The sequence below is a fragment of the Lissotriton vulgaris genome, chromosome 1_1 (assembly GCF_964263255.1).
Source record: "Lissotriton vulgaris chromosome 1_1, aLisVul1.2, whole genome shotgun sequence".
In the NCBI taxonomy this organism is placed as follows: Eukaryota; Metazoa; Chordata; class Amphibia; order Caudata; family Salamandridae; genus Lissotriton; species Lissotriton vulgaris.
In genome coordinates, this window is record NC_141685.1 from 292,704,770 (window position 1) to 292,730,125 (window position 25,356).

The 25,356-nt window shown below is 43.4% G+C and overlaps 1 protein-coding gene across 1 annotated transcript in view; it reads right to left on the reverse strand.

The window, feature by feature from the left end:
• The window catches only part of B4GALT2 (beta-1,4-galactosyltransferase 2), an 875,541-nt gene that overhangs the window by 539,213 nt on the left and 310,972 nt on the right, over positions 1-25,356 (reverse strand). The window contains exon 2 of the mRNA XM_086936139.1: positions 10,609-11,008. Within this exon, the coding sequence (XP_086792265.1) occupies positions 10,609-10,927 (319 nt within the window). The 5' untranslated portion in view covers positions 10,928-11,008. The remainder of the gene's footprint in view (positions 1-10,608; positions 11,009-25,356) is intronic.

Consider the following 25,356-nt stretch of genomic DNA (forward strand, 5'->3'; position numbering starts at 1 on the left):
GAACTGGAGCTCATCTTCACAAGGACCTGTCTCTCCATATACGATAGACTCGCGCAGATTGAAAAGAGACTATTGCATTTAGAGTCACGGTCTGGCCCAGTCCAGTTACAGGCAGATTTGAAAGCTTCAGGGGGGGTGCCCACCTGGACGGGAGGCTGCATCCAGGGAATGGAAAAGCAACTGTTAGTAATCAGTTAAATAGTAACTTTATACCTGAAGTCCTGCCGCTGGTAGTAAACTCCAGTCCGCCCACTAATTGTGTGCCCTCACCACCAAGGTAAAGGACCAAAGATAACAACAATGTACATTCCAGCAGTGGGGCTTCGGCGAGGAAAACGGGGCATTTTAGAAATATTGTCGAGAAGCACGCGCAATCATTACCCCGTGCCAATCTCCCCCCAGCATCACTGCCATATGTGGTGGTGCTTGTAGGGGTACCAGCATTAGATATTGGGAAAAATGAGGCATACACTGAGCTTAAGAACAAATGTATACAGTGGCTTAACTGCAATAGGCCTCTTCCACCACAGGTCACTGGGGAAATACTGTTTGCGAGGCGGGTTGATTGGGTTAGGGATAGGCCAAAAACTATCGCTGGTAATTGTGTCATTATCAACTTCAAGAACACCTCTGCAGTGGATTACATATGCAAGGGGGCCTCAGCTGGGTGCAAATCGCAAATCTTACCCCTACACTTGTCCTATTTCTACCCTGCCCCCTACTTGGGCCCGAAGCAATCTAGAGGGGGGCACTCAAGGGGGTTCCTGAACCCACCACTATATAGAAATCAAGTAGGGGTGAATAACTGGGAGGGCCCACAAACAAACACCCCCTGCTCTCCTTTTTTCCCCAGAATAACAGGTTTAGTACCCTAGACCTAGTGGATTGACAACCAGAGGTTAAATCATACCCGCTCCCAGGTGTTAGAGAGCAAGGCTCGCAATTAGCTAGTATGTTGTATACTGTTGATGTTAATTCTATTAGAGACCCCAGTATTGTACAACAAGAGGCTGTGGAAACTAAGGGGCCAAAAGTGCTAATTGCGGGTCAGAGTAGGGAGATGGCTGTAGATTCTGATGCACTTTCCCATGTGACGCAGGAGGGTGCATCGGGGTTGGTCGCCGAGCCATGATCGGGTGAAGCACCAGAACAAATCCAAGTGACTAGGAGGAAGCTGTGTCCTAGTGGTGCAGCACTTGATGTTTATTGTTCTACAGAAGTTCTATGTCCACTTAGTTCTGGGGCAATGGACGGTAAGATTAAAGTCCTGTCCTGGAACCTGGCCGAACTGAGAAATAAACTATCTACTCCTGAGTGGGGCCAAGTTATTGAAAAACATGACATCTGTCTCATGCAGGCGACATGGGCCCTGGAAGAGACCGTATGAGATGGTTTTGCCACTTTTAACTTCTTGGCAACTTCCAGGGGTAGGGGGAGACCTTCGGGTGGCTTGGCGATATGGGTTGGTACGCACTTGGGAGCGAAGGCAGCCCATGTCCCAACCAACTCACTCGACGTTCAATGCGTTCTCCTGACACCGCCTGACTCTACCCAGATTTCCCTTCTTAATGTTTACTCAAGGCCTTCGCAGGGCGGCCAGGAATCTGGCACTATCGACATATTAGGACAGTTTATCTCCTCCCTTGACCCCGAAATAGCCCTATTAGTCGGAGGCAACTTCAACTGCCAGTATGAACGTCTTATTGGCTCAGATATGGCTGACTTAGTGGATGAGGACCAATACTGGCACATCCCTGAACCGTGGATAGCCCCAGTTAAAGCCTGGACACCACTGGTCCTCCAAAATAAATCACTATCCCTTACAGCGTCTCTGCGGGCGTGTAACGGGAGGGTGGATCCAGATAGACCGGGCTCATCTACTTTTAACAGATTAGGGCAAAATTCCAACATTGATTATGTACTAGTCGAAGACAGACATTGGAATAGGGTCTTTGATTTCAGGGTCCACCAACAGAGCGATAGTGACCATAACGCTCTTGTGTTGACTCTGAAATCTGGGAGTTTTGGTTTGTCCAGCCCAGCCTTTGAGCCCAACTCTGCACAACCACCCTTTCTTCTTTCCAATAATCGGCGACGAATTAAGTGGTCGAAAATACAGGATTCGCCGTCTAAACTTGCAGGGATATACCAGCTTGCATTACCACATCTGTTAGAAATGGGTGAGATAGGAGAAAAGGATTCTGATCCAGAAGCCCGGACTAAGGCAGTAGAAATCCATAAACAACTGATTGTAAATCTATCAGATGTTTTCTTCCCTTGTGGAAGTGTGAAGGTTATCACACACCAAAACCACCCATGGTATGACGCATCCTGTCGGAAAGCGAAAAAGGATCTCTTAGCCGCTATAAAAAATGAGGACAGGGCTAGTATCAAGCAGTGCCCGCAGGTATAAGCAGGTTGTTAATAAGGAGAAGAAGAACTGGGAGGAGAATAAGTGGGAAGAATTAAGATTATCTCTCCTGACCAAAGATTCAAAATCATTTTGGTCTATTGTCAATTCTGGGGGTAGACCACCAACCCTAGCGAATATAGCACCTGCAGCATGGGAAGCTCATTTTGGGGCTTTATATACCAACACCGATGAAGAGTCACTATCGCTTGCCACCCCTGGACCCTCCTACGAGCATAGTTTGGAGGCATTGTTGGTTCCTGTGACAGGGGACGCTGAAGAGGTTCGCCAGCTCCCTACTATAGGACCCGTACATGAGTATCCATCGGGCGGGCGCTTGAGTATCGAACAGGGCGTGGGGACAGTGGTTTCTATTGGTGAGCACCGTATGGGTGGGGCTGAAGATATTTCACTCGTGGAGGTTGAGACAGCAATAACCAAACTGCTACCAAATATGGCCCCTGGCTTGGACAAGCTTCCCGGTGACTTATTCCGAGCACGACCTAAAATTTGGACACCATTATTTGGTTGTCCTATTTAATGGAATACTCAAGGGGAGTCTCCCGCCAGATACCTGGCTAGGAGCGGAAATTGTCCCAATCCACAAAAAAGGCTGTCCATTAACCCCGTCCAACTATCAGCCCATCAGCCTGATAGACACCACACAAAAGCTGATGGGCAGGATTATTTTAGACAGAATCCAGGGGTGGATAAAGGAAAATGGGACCCTGTCTATATTCCAAGCCGGGTTTAGGACGGGCATTTCCACAATAGATAACATTTTTAGCCTGCAGGTACTCTTCTGGAGAACGGTATGTGTGGAGGGTGGCAGCCTCTATCTCATATTCGTGGACCTGCGAGCCGCATTTGATCTAGTCCCGAGAGAAAAATTGTGGGCCGTATTGCTGGGTATGGGTCTTCCTGCCCAACTGTTGGATATCCTGATTAGACTCCATGCGAACAATTATGCTCAAGTTAGGTGTGGTCGGCATGGGGAATTGTCGGATCACTTCCCTGTGAAAAAAGGGGTACGCGAGGGGTGTGTCCTGGCCCCAGCTTTATTCTGTTTTTATCCGAACGGGCTAGTTGACCATCTGCTGCATGTAAAAGATAATGATGCCCCTGGGCTGGCGACCGGGTGCGACCCTGCTTTGATGTTAGCAGATGACACTTTGTTGTTATCTAAAACATCAACGGGCAGCCAGCGTACCTTGGATGGCTTCGCAGTTTTTCGTAAACTGCGTGGGTTGGAGATTAACTTGGATAAGACCAAGTTTATGATTTTTAATCCCTGAGGAAAACTCGCCCGAACCCTCTGTTAAACGGCATACGCCTAGAAAGAGTGAAGACCTTCAATTACTTGGGCATTACCTTAACGGAAAATTTCGACTGGGGGTCTCAGACATCAAAGATGGCCCTCAGGCTGTCCCAGGTCGTGGGGGGAATTAGCAAAGTTCATAAATCCTCTGTCTTCAAACCTGCTGCACCAGTCGCAGAAATTTACAAACTTCAGGACAGAGCGGCCTCTACGTATGGTGCAGAACTTTGGGGCCATAAACGATTAATTAACCTTGCGAGGGTAGAACATGGTTTTATGAGGAGCCTATTGGGTTTACCAGCTAGTACACCATTAACTCCGCTGCGTATGGACTTGGAGCAAGAGCCCATAGAGGAGGTAGTAGCCACACGGCCATTGATGTATTGGAAGAGGCTCTGGACCGTGCCTGAACTAATATCCTATAACGAAGAGTTTACTGAGGTATGGGCTTTTTAAAAAAATAGGGATATTCCATGGCTTGCGCGTGTGAGGGCACTCTGTGAACAAATTGGTTTACTAGAGTTGTGGGAGAATCCTGCAGATAGCTGCCCTAGGATAACGAAAGCTGAGCTGTTGAGCTATGTCAGGAATTATAACCTATTATCTCGCCAGAGGTGCCCAACTCTGGGAAGATTGACGGTGGATTTCCTTCAAGTGAAAGTTGAACCGAGCATGGAGAATTTTTGGGATTTAATCTATCCTGCCCTTGCAAGGAAACTCTACATACAGTTTAGGATTGGCAGCCTCCCACTTAGGGTATTTACTGGTAAATGGGCCAATATGGAGATCATTGTTTGCCCAGCTTGTAACTACAAACAAGAAGATATCTTCCATGTTCTGTTTTTTTTGCCCTGCCTACCGGGCAATAAGGAAATGCTGGCTGATTCCACTTTGTAGGAACTTAGGTTTTACCCAGTGTGCCCATGCTTGCAGGGTCCTTCGCTATGATACACACCCCCCTATTGTCTTCGCTGTATCACGATTCTTGTTGAGTATGTGGCGTAGACGGAGAAGTTTCCTATAACCTTGCTATACGTATTTTACTGTACCATTCGATAACTATTTAGTTTAATCTAATTTTATTTCCCTGTTTTTATTGCATATGTAATTTACTGTTTTAACCTCCAGTGATATGTTCTGATTTTATGTACACTTTTATGGTCCTTTAACCAAAATAAAGTTATCCAAACGAAACAAAATGTGTGGCGGTTTAATGGGACAGTAAGAGCCATTGAAGAGATTTGGAAAGTATATTAGCAGGAAAAAATCATCATCTTTATTTCTCCAAAATAAATTGTTCAGAATTCCTCACTATTCAAATTAAAGTCTCGCTGCGCATACATTTGTTGAATATCCTAACTCCGAACACCAGCAGGCTGACCTGCATAGCGCATTGAGACAGCCGACCATAGAGTGTGTCCCACTGCCAGATCCATGTCATCCATCCATTTCATGTTGGTCTCTAAAGAAGAATCACACGATCTCAGGCATGATTTTCTACTGTCACGCTTAAACGCACTGCCATTGGTTGCCACTTAGCATGTGGATGTCTTAGTATCATGTAATTTTTAAACAACTTTGAATGATATAAAGAAAGCTCAAAGAATCAATCAAAAAAGAAAACTGAGCTTTAAAGACCATGTACATTAAAATAATCACTTTATGTGAAATGAGAGTAAGCATTAGTTTATTGGTTGACTGTAAATCAGGGTTTTCCAAAGTTGGTCCTGGAGGGCCGGATCCATGTCAGATTTTAATATAACTACATTTATCTAACTGGGGATATGCTAAAAATCTAGCATGGATCTGGCCATGCAGGACCGACTTTGGAGAGCCTTGCTGTAAATTGTCAACACATTACAGGGATTCAACATGTGTAGGGGGGAAGACAATGAAAACCTGGATGGGACCTGCTTATCTGGTAGCTCCAAGACAAGGGTGATGCAGGCAGGGAGATCAGGAGGTTGTGGTGAGACAGTAGACGGTGTTTGTCACTGAGCCACCAGACCCAGTGAGACAGGTGAACCACTTCACAATCATGATGGAGAAATCTGCAGAAATGAAACTATTCATGCCTGATAGGAATCCGTTGGTGAATTAATTAGCAGGGATAAATGGACGTAACATTTAAGATAAAAGCCATGCACTAATGGGGTCTGTTAACCAGGAAACCATCAGCAGAAAGAGTTTGAAAACCAGAATATTAAGTACAGTTTCTGGATTTGGTGATATTACTGCCAGTGCTTAGTTTGTAGAACATATATATATATATATATATATATATATATATATATATATATATATATATATATATATATATATATATATATTCACTGAAAAAACCATAGGTTTCACACCAGTTATAGTTAGGAATTAGCATTTAAAAAACCTATTAAATTCACTGACAAAACCAGTTATAGTTAGCTGGAAATTTTACTGATATAAAACCAATGAAATTCCACGTTATAGTTAGTTGGACTCACTATAACTTGCGCGTGCAATGCACTGCTGATGACGTCACATATTACATCACTCATGACATGGTCAGTGACATCACTCATGACATCACTGATGACACCATCCAGTGAATATGTGTCTTTCTGAAAAATAAATATTAGTGAGTAATGTTTAAATATTTAAATATATATATTAGTGTTTCACTTTGTGTATAAGTGGCTACATGTGTTGGTAAGTAGCTACATGCGTATGTATATGGGTTATTAGATGTTTCTCTTAGTATCAGTATGAGTGTCTATATGGTTTGGTGGGGGTATTACTTAGCACATAGATGCATGAGTGACTGACTCTCTGTTTGTATGTGTTTTGAAGACAGCATATGTGCAGGACTGTATGGGTGGATGAGTGTGTATATGTGTTTGTTAGTGAGTGAATGACTGTCTCACTAGTGTCTTTATCAGTAACTACATATGTTTTAATCTAGTATATGTGAATATTGATGTATATAAGTGAGTATATGTGAGAGTAAGAGATTGTAAGAGTTCCTGTTTAAATAAGTATGTGTTTCTATAAGTGATTGTTTAAGAGAATAAATATATGTAATTTTCAATACAAGTAAGGTGGAAGTGTGTGTATAACTCTATATTCAAATAAATGGATGTTCAATAGTTTATTTACACGTGTGAGTATGTGTGTGAGTAACTTTTGGATGACTGTCGGTGTGTAACAGGATGTATAGGTGTATCACTTCATATGATGAGTGAGTATATGTATGAGTGACTATATAGAACTGTTGGTGAATGACTGGATGTGCATATAGATGGTGGAATTACTGAATTGCTTGTTGTAACTGATATGGGTATCTCCATTTTTTTTTAAATTTCAGTTTCTATTTTTGAATATGTGTTTCAAGGGTTACATTACAGTGAAAGGAGGTCTGTCACTATGTCACAAGGATGGTGTCATCAGTGATGTCATGAGTGATGTCACTGACCATGTCATGAGTGATGTAATATGTGACGTCATCAGCAGTGCATTGCACGCGCAAGTTATAGTGAGTCCAACTAACTATAACGTGGAATTTCATTGGTTTTATATCAGTAAAATTTCCAGCTAACTATAACTGGTTTTGTCAGTGAATTTAGTAGGTTTTTTAAATGCTAATTCCTAACTATAACTGGTGTGGAACCTATGGTTTTTTCAGTGAATTTCAAAGGTTTTTTAAATGCTAATTCCTAACTATAACTGGTGTGAAACCTGTGGTTTTTTCAGTGAATTTCAAAGGTTTTTTTAATGCTAATTCCTAACTATATAAGACCTGAAAGCCCACCAGGAATCTCCAGTATGCGCCAGGGGACTGCATTGCAGAGAGGTGTAATGAAGCCACAACCCTTTTTACACCTCTCTGCAACGCAGCCCCCGTGCATGTTTGAAGAGGGGAAACTAATTCCCCTTGCATACTGGGGGCCCCTGGGGGCCAATTAGCCCACCTGGAACCTCCAGTATGCGCCTGGGGCTGCATTGCAGAGGTGTAATGAGACTATGCCCCTTGTTACACCTCTCTGCAACGCAGCCCACTGCCGCGTTTGCAGAGGGGGAACTAATTCCCCTTGCATACTGGGGGTCCCTGGGGTCAACTAGTCCACCAGGAGCCTCCAGTATGCGCGAGGGAGCTGCATTGCAGAGAAGTGTAATGAGGCCACACCCTTGTTACACCTCTCTGCAATGCAGGCCACTGGCGCCTTTGCAGAGGGGGGACTAATTCCCCTTGCATACTGGGGGTCCCTGGATCATATCTGCCCAAACACCGATATTCCGAACGATTGTAAATGACTTTTCTTGAGAAACATTTGGATTTGGATTATCATGTCCTATACTTTGGAATTTTTGAAAGACTGACTTTGAGGATGCTATAAATTACTCAAGTCTGCCCGAATTGTGTGGGTAAAATTGATACCTAGTCACTTTTAATAAGAATATACTTATGTCTCCTCTAACATTTGGAAGAAATATCTAGTTATATGACAACGGGATACCGACATAACTTGAAGGAAATAAGAACGCCCTGAAGAAGTTCTGTTGTACAGAACGAAACGTTTCGGCTGGCTGTGGTACATAAACTTAAGGAAAATAAAAGCATTTGAATATACACCAAGATTCAGCGCTTCAATAAGTACTCTAAGTGATATGATTTGATTGGACTCATTGTGAAAGTGGTGCTGTGCCAAACTTTGGAATATTCTCCACTACTCTCTACTACTTACTCTCTCCCACTCTCTACTACTCACTCTCTACTGCTCTCTACTACTCACTCTACTACTTACTCTCTACTACTCTCTACTACTCAGTCTCTACTACTCACTCTCTACTACTCTCTACTACTCACTCTACTATTCACTCTACTACTCTCTACTACTCACTCTGCTACTCTCTCTACTGCTCTCTACTACTCTCTACTACTCACTCTCTACTCTCTATTACTCACTCTCTACTCTCTACCTCTCTACCTCTACACCTCTACCTCTCTACCTCTCTCTACACGCACACATATAGACATATATGCATATATATATGTGCATATGCATTTATATATATGTATGTGTATGTATAAAAAAAACAACTAAACATTTTTTTTTCTAATCAGCTACTTTTAAAACTGTCATTCTTTTTCCCCATGGTACGCTCCCCGGTACGCTCCCCGGTGCGCGTACCGGGCGCTCCCCCCGTGAAAATCAAAAAAAAATATTTTTTTTTTTGCCCCGTGGGGCCCTTTTATGGCCCCCACATCAAACCTAGGGGGTCAAGGGGGGTCTACTCTGCCCCATTATGGTCATTTCCCCCTTTGTTTTGGCCACCTCTTGTGTCTCGATCCTACCGAGACACAAGATGGCGGCCGCTCCGGACTGTTTAGAATGTTTACAGACACCCCAGAGCCAATCAGCTTTCTGCGCGCAAGTCGCGTGACGCGCCCGGTGCGCGTACCGGTGCGCTTACCGGAGCGCTGCTATAGATATATTTTTTTTTTTGAACCTTAATTACTCAAAATCCACTGGAGCACATATCTTGAGACATAGCAAAGGCACATCGGGCTACCAGTCCCTACAATTTTGCCAAGTTTGGTGGAAATCCATTCAGCCGTTCGGGCTAAAAGTGAAATCGACCGCCCTATGGAAATTAACATGGGGAAAACGCGTTTTGGGACCCCCCTTTTATCTCGGCCCCTGCTTGACGAATCCCCCCCTTTCAGGGAAGGACCGGAACGCTGCGAGGCCATTTTGAGGAAATTTTCAGGCAGATTCATCAACCGGCGCCAAAGTTATTCCAAATAGAATTTTCAGATTTAACATTGAAAAAAATCCTAACTATAACTACCTACTGGCGACCGCCAGTAGGTAATATATATATATATATATATATATATATATATATATATATATATATATATATATTTGTAAGTGTAGGACCCCCAAGTTTGTCTAAGGGGCCCACCATGGATGCTGTGTATGCCGGGGTTTCCAAATACAAAGGCTGCCTAATATTGGTTTCTTCTCGTGCTTCTTTCTACCACCGCCCTACACAACCTTTTTCTATTCATTGGAGAGTCAGAATTTTGAAGATTTATTATCTGCCTGCACATATGTTAACTCCACCTTATCAACACGTAATATATTGCCAAAGTGAGTAGATGTGGATTTAGGATAGTATGTCTACACTTCCCTATATACCCTTTCTTTCACAATATGGTGGTAGTTGATCTTGTTGAGTCCATATTTCTGCATGTTGATATTTTTTGTAGTCAATATTGTGAAATACAACTTTTTATTTCTCTCTTGTAGAACACTTTTCGTCCTTGTTTCCTCCCTTTGTGACTGTTGTCCTATATTGGTTTTTCTCCTAGTTTCTCTCTTTTCTGTCATTCTCTGTCTTTCAAAGTCTGATGATGAAAAATAAGTCTCCCTCTTAAAAAATGGCTGCGGGTGCCGCTACTTACTCCCAGCAACACAAATGGAACCCCAGATTTCTGGGTAGCTAAGTAAACAAACAATTTCATATCCGATAGAGTATTTACATTGCATAAACTCACAATCACAAAATCTGTGTTTGGAAGGACTACTAATTTCTTGAAGTAACAGAATAGTCACATTTTGTTTGGGAAAACAAGCATTAAGTCTAAACATTTTACTGAATATCTTTGAAAGATTATCCTAAATCTACTAAAGAAAGTAGGTTAACTTTTAAGCTCATCTTTGTTCTGAAAAGGAAATATTCTGTGTTTAAAAAGATGCCACACCATTTAATTGTATTCAGTCAGGGACATGAAGATTGGCAAAGAAGAAGTATTTTGTAGGAGAAACAAGAAAAGTGCAAACACCAAAGCATGAATGATAGGGCTTCTCCCTACCCTTTGGTTACAGGAACTTACCTAAACCGGGAGGCACTTCCGGACATGGGGGTAAAGGCTGCTCTGTGACCGAGTGGTTGAGGCCAGGCTTAGCGCTGGGAGAGACCCGCTCGCTCGCCGCAGCCACGCCATAGCTGGAGGCTGTCCCATTGGGCCTGGAGATGTTGTAGTAGGGGTGTGCGCGGGAGGAGTTCCTGACATTGAAGCGTGTGAAGAAGTCCAGGCGCTGAGCGTAGACGTCAAAGTACAGGATCATCATGATGATGAAGTGGATGAGGCAGAGCAGGAGGACAGCCTTGCAGATCCTTTCCAGGGTCACTCCCAGCATCAGTCTGGTCATCTTCTGGGAAGAGGCAGGCACAGGTGGGCAGTCATGTGCTCCCTCTGGGCTCCAGCACCGACTGCCAGCGGGTCACGAATCCTGCGCAAGAGAAAAAGAGCACGCTTTAACAACAGGGATCTCTAATCCTACTCCCTCCACCCTTCTCAACACCGCTTTTGAAAGGTTACAAAGCATCAGGAGCAGCCATCAGGCTTTAAATGAAATCTATTTAATGGTGTATCGTTCTTTGCCCGCTCGCTGGAGGACCGCGCTCTGCGCCTAAGTACAGGCCAAGAGCCAGTGATTAACCTTCATGTGCTAACTTTACTCAGTGCCAATGCTCTTCGTGAAAATCATTTAGCATTTTCCCAGCACTCCTAAACGCTTGAATGCCCAATGGGATAAAGACCTATGTGAATTCCATGAACATAAACTAAGCCCCAAGTTACAATTAGCATTCAGAGGCAGCCTACTGAGCCACAAGCATGAAACGCACACATAATATCAAATTAAGGAGGAATTAACACATAGGCTACCATATAGTGCACATGGAGGCGAGTCATTTCAAGTCCAAAAGATCATCCTTGAAATGCAGGTCACTTAGATGAGTGTTTACAAGAAGGAAGCCTGATGCTTTTCAGATCATCATCCTTAAAACACAAGCTAACAGCTTCAGACTCAGCCAAACAAGTGCTGTTGAGTCTTCATACACCCAGATTCCTTGGACAAACACCTCCCCCCATCTATTTAAAGGTTTTGGTGCAAAACCTACAGACCAGAACAGTTAGAGACTAATTTAAAATATTGCTTATTAGCTAGTCATACGCCAATCTAAGGAGCCCATTAAGAGGCTTATTTTGAGTTTGGCGAAGAGGGTACTCTATCACAATGGTGACGGAGTGCCCACCCTGCCAAACTCAAGGTACGCCCTTAAGTATGTCCACAACACTGCTCTGTCGCTGACTTACTCATCCGACGGGCCAACAGAGTAGATAACACCGTAAGCTCTATTTAGAGTGGAGATGTTGTGTCTGTTTTGCTGTTAACATGGCCAGGTAAAATCTAGCAGTGACAGACAGTAAAAATAAATAATGCCTCCCCCACGCCCACACGATAGAACAGGAACCTCTGTGACAGCGGTTCCTGTCAATGTTAAGAGCTGCCTGCAGGGCTGGCAGACAACTCTAGAATATGGGGGCAATATTCTCTGCCATCCCGACTAGGTACCCTCCACCCGCCAAACTCAAAATCAGCTCATAAGTGGAGACCAACAGATTGTTAGGGGAGCACCAAGACCGTATAAAACTCTTGATGTCAGTGTGCGACGGAGAAGTACCGGTGGAATAAAACAATTAACTGTGTCTGCCATGCCATTGTCGTAGCAGAGCTGAGACTTAAAGCACAGGCCTGTAGTACTGCAAGTCTCTTCTCGCTAAAAACACACAAGTGTCGCCCATGCTGCGTTGCAAGTCGGAACCCATGATATGTACAGATGGGGCAGCTGGGCGCTTTCCATTGTTATATAGTTTGGTCATTTCTAATCCGTAGCCCCTTTGAACATTGTGCTTTAAAGTGGACTGAAATGCAACAGCTATGCAGATGATATGATATAGGTAATAATGAGGGCCCAACATACAATGATGGCTGCAGGAACTTTGGCCAGAAATGATTGCCTAGTCTTCCTGATATCCAACAATCAATCCATGATGACACAGCTGTGGTGAAGGCAGCCATCTTCTAGCTGAAAGCAATAAGTAGTAGAATCCTTACTTAAACCCTTCATGCACAGGTGATGCCGCACAAACAATGGAGGTGTCTATATTGGGATAAGAAACTAGAATCTGCCTCACATTGTCTACGGCAGAAGTGGATCCACTGGATTCACTGATTGCAGAGACCGCACAAAGCTTCGGCCTGCTTTGCCTTTGCAATGGCTTCCACTCCCAGAAAGAATTCAATTGGGGTCCTTCTGTCTCATACATTATGTCTTTAATGCAAGCGCTCAGTTTGCAAATGACTATTCCCACATTATACCCAAAGCCGAAGTCCGCCTTTACTGTAAAAAATATAGCAGTCCGAGGTCCTCGAGTATTTATATGTCTTTAAATATTCTCATTCAAATTAATGTTTCTAGAACTCTACACATTAGTATTAGACTGTCAAGAAATATGACATTCATAATGTTTGGCTGACCATGCCATTCGGAACTGGGGTGCCATAGTATACGCCCCTTAAAAGACTGTGTCTGTGGTATTCTACCAGACTACTACATTTTTACTATTGTCCTGCCAAAATGTTGTGATCAAAATAACAAATGAAGCCCCCCCCCGCCCCCATGCCCGTCAAATATGGCCTTGGCAGCAATATGCAGATGCGCAAAATAAGGCAATAAAATATATATTTTTTAAAGCACGTCAGAATTTTTGGGCCCAGAATGCTTATAACAGTCATCCAGAGGAGCACTGGAAGTACTGCTCTGAAGAATTAGTGTTTTGCGATACGTCATCAGAATGACTGCCATTTAAACTACTGTGCCCCTGGAATATGCTCACTGCAAATTCCGTGCCAGTATATTAAAGATGGCATTAGTAATTACAATGTCTCAGGAGGCACCCATCACCATTTCTGTGCCCTAGAACACAGCCATAAGATTTACGATGCAAGTCAATATGCTCATCTAAAGTAATGCCTGAGTAAATGGATGTAACGCTGTATATCTTACAGACCGCGCTGTTATTGTATGCAGAGCTTAACCCCTTGCGTGCGGGGCGTATTTTCCGCCTGTGCTGACTCCGCCTTGCGCGGGCGGAGTCATGACGGAACGGTTCCGTCATGAACACAGCTCAACCGATGCTGATGACGGAACCGTTCTGTCATCAGCACGCAAGGGGTTAATGAGTAATAAAACAGTGTGCAGGGACCTGAGGCGAAGACTGGTGCCACCCAATGAGGGGGGGCAGCGGGGGTTGCTGAATACAAAGGCTACCTAGTCTTGATTACACCTCATTCTTCTTCCTCCCCCAACTTAGACTTCCCGCCTCTATTTCTTGAATGTTATTTTTCATCTCTCTTCTTGTCTTTTTCTTCCTCCTTCTTTCTCCATTTTGTGTCCTTTACACTCTCGTTCTGGTTCAAACTCTGATGTTGGAAAATAAGCCCCAGTTTCAAAAATGAGTGCTGTGCTCCCCACCAGCAAACAGCCACACATATATTTAGCACAGATTTTCCCCAAGTTTATGGTAGGAAATGAATTTATTATATACAGTGGAAGTTTTGGAGTCAGACAAGCAAGTTTAGCTACACCGAGAAGGTGAATATGTAGCTCGATATTTGTTGCCATTTTGGTATTACACAATATAGTTTTGCTGAACTCCAAAAAGAGCACCTCTCAGACGGCAACTGATGGCCATCTTAGAGTCAGGCAAGGGCTGCTTGACACTGAGATAAAAAATAAAGTAATGTTCACAACTGTAGACCGTGTGACTATCGAGCATGATTCCAAAGGTTCACGCCGGGAGGGCAGAGCTTATGGGATGAATGGCATGTGGGAGGTAAGGCCTCAAGATACCTTGGGGCGATCAATGAGTTGTGTTTCAAAAGAGATGAGAATGGAGAGAATTAGAGGCGAGATGCAAAAAAGCTGAACCTATGGTAAAAAGCAGACAGAAAAAGAAGCAGCTGCCAGGCTGTCAGGAAGGAAAATGTAGGAAAGTAGGAAGCAGGAATCCATGGTCATTTCTTTCCTTCCAGGGAGATGAATCGTCCTGAAAATGTCAAACAAGGCAAGCCCCAGATCTTCCTTCAGGTTTCCCACAATACAATAACGTGTAGTTGCCTGTGTGGACGTGTGATACTAGGATGATAGACGGATAGTGAATATAGTTTTAGGAGAAAGTAGTACTACTGTTGTTGAACCATTTCTGCTCACTTTTCCATTGTGAAGTCAGGGGAAGAGTTGTGATCTAGTAGCGAAGTTCTGGTCTTTGCGGGCTGCGGACATCGGTTCTCATCCCACATTTCACTTAACTCAACATTGTGTGACTGTGGTCAAGGTACATACTCTACCTCTACCTAACTACTTTGTACATATCCAAAGAGGAACTGTGCAATTTAAATATACACATTTCCAAGCGAGGTACTCAGTGTTGTACCTCTGGTATCAATGCCAGATACTTCTATAGTATATGAGATTTTGTAATCATTGGTGAGATTCTGCACACTATCTCTCCTCACCACTCCTACTGCCTCCTTCACCTCAAATAACACTCAATCAATCATTCAATTAGCTTATTAGACCTTCATGAAAATACACTCTACATACAAGTAGGTACAGCGCTAGACCACGGAACTGATCACTGCATTTTATCCTTTGAATTGTACACCCAGTACCCTGATCACATTTTCTAAACATTTAATAATAAATAAAAATGAACGTTGTTGTGGGATATACGTCCAACACTATGGGGATTTCACAATAAACGACCTTAAGTCTGTCTATCTGCACTGAGGTTGTTCGTACAAACAGAATTCTCAATGAATATATCGCTTTATAACCACTATTGGGTTTATTAAAGGTATTTGTGTAGAGAAGACTGGCTCACAGTGGCAAAAAATGCCTCCAATAGAACAATAAAATACAAACAGCAGGTGTGATACTGTAAGGAGTTTGAAGCGGAAGACTATTGTTAAGGTAGAATTAGACGTTAGGGGTCGGGCCACCAGCCCAACAGGTCTGTTGAGGATTTGGCACCTGCGACTTTTGAGGAAGACCAGCCACCATATTTAGAAATCCACGACTACCTTGTGAGGGTTTCCTTGCCTTTCGTGTACCTGTTGGTGGGACGCATGAATTGAAGGTTGAGCAGTTTGCCAAGTGAACAACATTTTTTTGGCGCACTCTGGCACACTCTGCAACTTTTTACTGAAACAAACAACTTATGACCCTGATTCAAGGAGAGTTCCCTCCAGTGATTGGTGCCGCGCCCTAAAGAGGCGGGGCAGCCATCACAATAGCCTGGCTGCTTAGTGACAGATGGGCGGCCACTTCAAGAGTTATTGACGGCAGGCTGGACACCCGCCATTTTTGTCAGAATCTCAAAATGACCCCCTTAATCTTTATGATAGGCTCTCAATAGTTGCATTTTCAAGCTATTGTAAACAGAAAGCAGACCTCAATGAGCAGACCGTTAAACCACACAAGAGTTAGAGGCAAAGTCCCACAGGAACCCACCTACCATAATATGACATATCACAATATGTTATGTTCTGGTGAGTTATTTTATATTATGTTGATTTGTATAGCGCACTAATCAGCAAGAGGGTATCCGGGTGCTTGGGCAGGTGTGTAGGTGTGTGGTCCCCAGGGTGCTGATACAAAGAACCAGGCCTTGAGCTTCTTGCGGATTAGTGAGGAGGAGGCGCAGATGTGTTGCTAGAGGTTGTTCCATGTCCTAGAGGGAATGTTTCACCAAAGTGCTAACACTGGGTCATGGAAAGAGAACTTCCAGCAAAAAATGCACAATGGCAACTCGCCACCATATTCTGGTGGCATGGTGAGCTAGTCGACATTTTTTATGATGTTTTCCAAAGACAAGCCCTCCTCAAGTGAAGGTTGGTTTCTGAAAAACAAAAAATCACCCCCCCTTGAATAATTTTTCAGCATGTCGCGGCCAGTGCACTTTGTTCCCTCCCATGACCACAATACTGTGTATGGCACATCCAGGCAGAGAAAAATCATTATCATAAAGCTTTCCATAAACAAGATGATTTTTCTGATGTTCTAGAACCGGCGGTCCTCCTGTCATGTCAGGAAGGTGATTCTCGATAGCAGATGCTGATGCTCTGCAGTGGGAAACTCATTGATTCCCCCACCCCTAAATGAGGATGGAGCACCAGGGTAGCAGACAGAACATCTGGATCACTGACAGAATATCGGTGCCAAAAATATTGTGTGGACAGAATATTGTGTCAAAAATATCGCGGACCAAGGTAAGTGCTAATAGGTAAGTACAGATGTACTATTCTTAACTCCACATCTACGTACCTTGAAGATATATATATATATATTGCCAGGGTATGTACATGTGGAGTTATATATAGTAAATCTTTGCTTACACATAGAAACCTACCTTCACAATGTTTTTGTCCTCGATATTTTCAACACAATATTTTTTTCATGATATTTTGTCTTAATACCTGAGAGTTGTGGTGCTTGCCATGAGATGGTTTAGTTAAAATTCATGATTTTTTTTTGATTTTTTTTTTAGCAGATATGATTTACTGCTTGTGTTTCATGGTACGAAAATGAGAGTTCTCCTTTAAGATAGAAGAAGGAAGGGGCTTCAGTGCAGCGATGGATGAGCAGAAGCGTGAAGGAGAGACAAATATGCAGGTCTGTGAGCCGCAAAAGCATCACAGGCTGATAAATCACAATACATTAAATATATAATATGGAATGTGTGGAGCGACGAAATACACTTAAGGGAGAGCCAAAGACTTAAAAGCTGTATAATGTGCCCAGTGAAGAAACCAACATATGTCTGCAGGCCAAGGAAATCTAGTACAAGTCGCTGATTCGTGAACATCTCAGATCATTAAAATTCAGCACAATTTGTATTTTAAATGAAGAGGAAAAGAGGGAAATTATTTCAGCCGCTTTCAGAAATCTTTCTGAATTAACCACTTCAGCAACCCTGGAGTACATACACGGTGCCACACATGGCCCCACATTACTCTAAAATGCCCATTATACAGTTTAGATTTATCTTTATTTGTCCACACTGGCCAATTGGCCTGATAATAAGGAAAAAGCAACAGCCAATCATGTCAGCGACTTTCCAGCTTATAACTTTGCCCTCTGCGAGCTTCCTTCACTGCAAGCTCTCGAGTAACCGACTGTGAAGTCCACTGCAAGCACCCACTCAAACATCTGCTGTACATGTGAGCTTCACTAGAGACGATGACCATCAGCACATTTCCTGCAATCCCCACCAGTCTTGCACAGTATTTCATGCAGAAGGACTGAAGAGACATTCAGGTGGTCCCACATAGAATGATGCTCGATTAAGAATTCCAAGTTTTGCACCATAGGGCACCCCAAGCCAAAATATATAGCGGCCTATTAACTGAATGTACTTTTTCTATGTCTACTAGGAATTCACAAAGTGATTCATGGAAGGCGTAAATTTATCTATAGTCGGAAAACTCCGCCACAAGTGTGGAGATCTCCACAGATACGAACCCCACTCAAGGGATAGGAAAGTGGGATTTCCAGAGCATGATTTGATTTGGATGTTTGTGAATGCCCACAAACTTTTATGTTTGTGGGCATTCTCGTACTTTTCTCCCTCCCCTTTCCACTTTGGAAAGGGTCTGAAAATGTACTCCAGTCAAGGGCTAGCATAACTCCCTTTTCAATTGTGGTAAGGGGAATGGATCCCCAGCAGACTTAGTGGGAAAATACTTAAAAAAGTATTTCCTTGTGAAGAAAAACAAAAAGGAAAAAAAGTGCATTTGCACAGTGGATCCTATTCCAGCTGACTGGAGTTCCCCGTTATTGAGCACTCCTTCCAGCAGCAATGCTAGTCCACATGGAAAATCACATGAACTTCCCAGGAGTATACCTGGCACAGCCTTCCAGGCATACTGAACATTCTTGTAAACTGGAAAACAGAAGTCAGAGAGCCTTAAATGTTCAAGCTCTTTTTAATTAGGAGCCTGACAGCTTAGTTTAAAGCTTTGTTCGTGATGTTGCGTGCCCTGATGTCAGACTAGGAAAGATCTTCCAAGCAAGAGCAGCCTCAGACTAGCTGCTAGTAAGCAATATCCTGGAATTCATGATCCATTTTCATGTTTTTACATTTTATTTTCTTTGGAATTGGTGCCCCACTTAACTTGAAGCCTTAGTCTACCTTTATAGCCAGGGCAAACCTAAACCTCTGGAAGTTGAAAGCACAGTGCTTTTCCAGCTGATTTATTTCCCCGCATTACAGGCAGTGAGATGTAATAACTTCTGGATGTAGAGAACAGCACAGCATTGACGGGATGCCTGTCAGCCTGTCCTGTGTCCCTAGTTATTGTTTTCTCATTGATCTCCTCAAAGATTGTCTCCTGTGCCTATGGATGGACCCGGCACCCATCTCGGTTATGTTGTGAGTCGCCTCTTATCGTGTACCCTGTCAGTCATGACAGGCCTCCTCGCTATGATCATTTAATTGAATGTCTTTCCTGAAGAACAGGACTGTCAGGTACATTCTGAAGACACTATAGAGTGTCATGTAGCAGCGGCGTGTTACATTATCTCGCTACGCTTCAACGCACCTTGATAAATGAGCTTACAATGGAGAGATGCAGCAAAAGAAAGCAGCACAAAGGTAGACTGTATCAACAGCTTGCTTCAGCCTATATTTGTTTGGAATCATACATGCTGGGCATTACAAAGACAGCTGTCAATAGAAAGGAAAGTTAATTTATTTGGTTTTTATCCAGCGCAAACATGACCCATTAGGGTGACAGAGCGCTTTACAGAAACTGTACAAAGGAACATGTTAGGGGATAGGAAGCAATATAAAAACATTACATAAGAGTACAATAAATATAGAATACAAAATATATATACATGTGATAATGGTAGGCCGGTAGAGAAGGGCACATTAGTATAGCATGGGTTCGGGCCTAAAACATAACCTGGAGCAATAGGAGGCAGAGGGCAATTAGGGAGACAGAAACAAACAGATGAGTTGGAACCAAGTCCAGGTCCTCAGTGTGAGAGGAATTTGTTGGAAAGAAAATGTTTTACTTCTTTCCTGAAGATAGATGTGGATGGGTTTCATCTGATCTCAGTAGGGAGAGAGTTCCAAATGTTCTGGGCAAATCCGGAGAAGGATAGATTCTAGGTTTCCTCATTTTTTGAATTTTTTTGTGGCTTACGAAGAAAGGAGCTTGTGCTTCTAGAGGATCAGTTTCCATCCGTTAGGGTCAGTTTCTGGGTCAAGTAGGAGGGGGTATTGTGGTGCAGCGCTTCGTGGGTCATGCAAGCACTTTTGAAGTGAATCTTGGCATTGGGGGTTAGCCATTTCAGAGCAAGGAGGTCTGGGGTAATACGATTACTCTTTTTTGATCCTGTGATGAGCCTAGCTGCGGCATCAGTGTAGCCTTCATGAATGTTGTTGTGATGTTTCTGTAAATCTATTGGTAAGTATACATTCCAGAGGAACACAAACAAGCATTGATAAGTGAGCTTTCTTTATTTGTACAAATGCACAAATAAATATCTAGGTTTTTAGCTATCACTTGATATTTTTGACTTTGATCTGTTTGTAAGTCCTCTAAGTACCGGGCCACATGTGTAGTTTACCAAAACATTTGAACCAAGTGATCAAGCGGGAAAAACCTCAGACATCCTGGCTCCACCGCTAATAATTTAATTTGAAATTACCGCCTACTCCCGCATGCTATCACCTTTCCCATCACCCTCCTCAGTCCCCCCCTACTTTTATACTCCCCCACTGATTCCTGCCCCTCCATACTAGTTTAATTATTCAATACTTGCTATGGCCTAATGGTATTCCTTATCTTCATTCCCATGTTTTAACCGTACTGTGTAGATTGCTCTAATTGTCTTGCATTTTACCTTTCTGTACAAATGTTATATTGCAATTTTTTTCATTACCCAACCATTGTAAAGCGCTCTGATACCCTCGGGTCTAGCCAGCGCTTTACAAAACCTTTAAATAAATAAATAAATACTTGTCCACAACTCCTCATGCAGAAGAAATCTATAGAAAGGTAAAGGAGCGCAGTCTAAAAAACATGGCGATGTCCTGTGGAGGTAGTAGGAAAGGGATGGGGGCAGATCTTCATTTGCACCTACTGATCTGCCTTTCCTTGAAGAACCTTATGGACCGCAGCATTGTGGTTCATGCTTTAGCCTCTCCTAGCTTTCCATCCATTACAAATTATGTATTTCAATGTTTTTACATTTGTACACATTTTAACACTTTTATTAAAATCTCCTTTCGTTCCTTTATGTATATTTTCCTGCCATTTAGAGGACATTTCCTGCTCAAATAAGTCTCTATTTTGTCATTTGTTTTTGTTTTATACCACATTTTGCAACTGTTTTTCACCACGCAACCCTTTTCCTTTTGCACTAATAATCTACTTTTGTCCTTTCTGCCTTATCTCTTTACTTTATTAGCCACCTGTCTACACAGTTAGTTGCCTTTGTTGCAATTTTGCAGGCTCACGCTTTCATCTTTTTTTGCTTTCATTTTTTTTTCTATAATGTGGCTGATTGCTTTGTTCCTCTAACAGGTTCTACACCTCCTCCGCTTACTCCGGGAGATGAAGGGTTGTTTGAAAAGAGGCGCAGGCATACAGTAAGAATAGAGACAAAAAATATTTTTGACGCTCATGTATTTTATTGCAGAGCCAACCTGCAAGAGATACAATGTAATTAAAAAAACAGAAATCTCTTTTTGGTGAAACATCTGAAACAATTATAATTTTCAAAAATGTCAATGTAATAATTCAAGTGTTTTGCTCCTTCTAAAAAAGCAGACTTAAGTTAGTTATTTGTGAGGCTTAAGACATCAAATCACCAAAGCACACCAAAATGTATCCTTGCGCAGGTGGAAGTAGTTCCTGTGCAAAGGGCAGAAAGATGTCAGAGGAAGGTCGCCTTCAGCATTCTGGGTGGTATTGTGAAAGGTTCATCAGAAGAGCAAGCTTTTTTGTGTGCTTGACCGTCAGCAAGTTTATCCTTGTGCCTCAGACTTCCGCTATTCATTGACGTAATCATTCGAAGAAACGATAATGTACAGAAGATGTGCATCTTTCTTGCACCTCGACTGCCTCGGTGGCATGTTCCTGGGATTGAAGCTGTGTGAACAAGGTTTTAGTATATAGGAAGTATGGCGCTCAGCTAGTTATCGTAGGTGTCAAAGAGTGTATGCGTAGGCTATGGTGCTGGATATTGGTGGTATGAGGGCAAAAGTGCCCTCTAGCGATGCTAAAGGGTGGCTAGCAAGAACATGTTTTTAGGATTACTAAGGAAACTAAAATATATTGTTCCCATGTGGATATATTCGGGTAACATGAGACATTGAAGCTAGCCCGCGTTTCCATCTTCATTTTGAGTTCACGTGGGATCATTGCTGTTGTCCTCAGCAAGTGTTATCACTTGCAGTTTAGGCCCTCGACAATGACCTTTCCATGAACACAGGGCCCGATTCACAGAATGAATTTAAGATTCAATCCTAAACTTACTACTATTTTAGTATTCACAGAATGGTCATACTACTTTTGGTATTCACAGAATTTAGGATTTTGTCTTAAGTCTATCTTAAGTCTGTCTTAAGACAAACTTAAGACAAAATCCTAACTTCTGTGAATACCAAAGTTGTAAGTGCATTCTGGGAATACCAAAATAGTAGTAAGTTTAGTATTGAGTCTTAAGTTCATTCTGTGAATCGGGCCCGGTGTTTTTCGGTCATGATTGCCATTCCGCTCCATTGTGTTTTGTTGCCTTCTGGGCTTGTCCACGAATGCAACAGAGATGCATTGCTTGTGACATTGATGAGACAGACAGGAGCGCATCTGTAGTCCAGGATTTTGCTCTAGGCGCTGGAAGCATTGGACTGTTTTGAGTGGAGGGACCAAAGGCTCTCTATCATCCTTAGAGCACTGGCTAAAGCCTGGTGCCTTGCACTATTGGGGCTCCCGCTCCACGCTCCCATCCTTGTCTCACCAATAGACAGACCGGAAATGAGGATCTCTCTCCCTTCCTAAAACCCTTCCTTGCACATTGTGGGATCACACCTCGAGATTAAATGTGTGTTCAGCAGCCTTTTGGGACATTCTCCAGATCGCTGCTCCCCTCTCCTCTGTCAACAGGCTGTCCCTGACACACCCTATGCCCTCTCTAAAGTAAAGAGCATGCAGCATTGCTCTTGAGGGGTCAAATCTCCACTGTCCATAATTTACTGCTTTTTCACCTCTTTGGGTCTAAATTTCAACGATGAAAAACTACTGAATGCTCGTCCCTTCATGGTGCTTCATTTTGCTGGACGGAATGTCTCCTGGTGTCCTCCACTCCTCCACTCCCCCATGGTGCATGACGGGGTCACCAATCAGAAACAATTTGCTCATTATCACTACCTTCTGGGAGCCTTGTGTCCAACTTTGAGAACCCGCCAGATTCATTGTCATGGTTCAGGTAACAACATAAATAGAATGACATTACTTCATGTCATTTTATGTTATGTTATGTGTATTTGTATAGTGTATCCTTCACCCAGGAGGATATGTTGGCTCTGAAGCAGGAGCTGTATGGGCTGAGTTCAGGTCAGGGCAGGTGAAGAGCCAGCTCTTCAATTCCCTGTGGAATTCAAGAATGGTGGAGGTGGCTCTGATGTGCAGGTACAGGTCATTCCAGGCTTTTGGAGCGAGGTAGGAAAAGGCACAGCCACAGAGCTGGCCCTGTGTATTCAGGGTGTGTGTGTGTTATAAGGAGTAAGGCTGAACAGAGATCTCTTGTAAGGTTGAAATGGATCTTATTTTTGATCAGAAACAAGTATTCTGCTCTGTTTATAGAAAATAATCCATGACCAGTAACCCAAGATTTTTCTGAAAGTCACAAGAGGCAAACAAAGGTCACACCAAGCTGCTCAAACTTTGGAGCAAGCAGGCCAGATCCATGCCAATTTTTCATCCCCTCCAACAACAATTTACATTTAATGCATTTAAATAAAACTAATTTACATAGCCAGTGGTTATCCTACAAATCTGATATGAAATAGGCACTCTTGGACCTGAGCTGGACACACCTATATAGGAGAAATGATTGGAGGCTGGGCCGGGTAACCTTCCTTGCCCATAAATCAGGACCAGGGAGCAGCAGCAGGCCCTCAATGCCAATGTGCTTGGCATGGCTTCCTGTTGCCATGACATTCTTGAAATCTGCATACAACCTTGAAAAATGGGATCTAAACTCCCCTTGCACTGAATAATGAGATCTGCCAAGTACCACAAGGCCCCAACAAACAAACCCTAATCCCAAGGTATATATTCTTTCAGAAAGAAAGAAAAAAACGACAGTCATGTTTCAAGCATTAAAGGTACAAATCTGCTGCTATTTGATACGTGCCAAATACGGGGCCTGTAGTTAATCATCTTCAGCTACCAGGAACATTCATCTGCTTTACACAATATGCAATCATTACATGACCCTTTTGAGAACCCTCCATCCTCCCCTCTGGGAGCAGACATGCGGCACTGATACTAACTCATTTACGCAGCCCCTTTGAAAAAGCTAGTGTGCACTGCTAGGATGCTGTGGAGAGACGTGAGTGAGGCCGGAAGCCACTACCTCTTCTCTGCAGCGGTGCCTCTGGGGGTTCTCCACAGTATCAAGCGTTTCATATCACCCTGACGGATTAAAATGACCAAAAGATCGACTACCAAAATATCACACACATAAGTATATGCAAGCAAGTATAGATTGATCTTTCTTAACATATATGCACCTTGAGGATGCCTGAATCAGAATTCAGTAGATGTGGAGCTAAGAATAGTTATTCTATACTTACTTCTACAGAGTGGCGGCCGGTAATTTCTTCTGGGGGTGAGGCAGAGACACACACACACACATATGCACCTATTTTCACCCATGCATTCATACACACAAGCAGACACATCCATTCACAAAACGCACTAACAAATACAAATACATTCGCAAATACATGCACCAAACATAGAACACTTACCTTAACTGCAGCTCTCTGAGTGGAAAGCCTCTGAGGTCCCAGGAGGGTTGGGACTGCTGCCTTTCCTCACTGGCTTTAGGTCAGCCAATGAGAGAAAGCAGCAATCCTAAATCTAGGAGGTCCCGGGGGGTTGAGACTGCTGCCTTCCCTCATTGGCTTCTCTCATTCAGCCAATGAATTAAGGCAGCAGTCCCAACCTCATCTCAGAGTAGGATGGGGTCAGTGAGAGCGCTGATCCTACCTAACTCTGTGACGAGGCGTCACTGATTGACACACGGCCATGGGCAATTCAGGGCTTAAAACTGAAGTACCCATGTATGAGGCAATCGGTGGCGCTCCCACTCGTCAGGAGGAGGAGAGCCTTGCAGTGGCGCGGGGGGGGAAGCGGTTGGCCCCGGGCAGCACGAGTTTTGGGGCTGCAGCCTCTTACCCCTTTCCCCCTTCCCCCTGCTCTTACATGCGTTTGCCGCATGGGGGCAAATACAGGTGTCACCGGCACCCGCCCGTCCTTACATGTGGCCTCCGCGGGACGGCTAAGTGTCTAGCTACGCCACTAGTGCATCAAGACATTTTTGGCAGGCTAAGGAGGTCACGCCCACAGGGCTGTGAAATCCTAAGCCTGGCACAGTTCAGCTCAGGCAGCCAGAACATCGCATTTAGCATATCTAGTTCCTGGCTCCC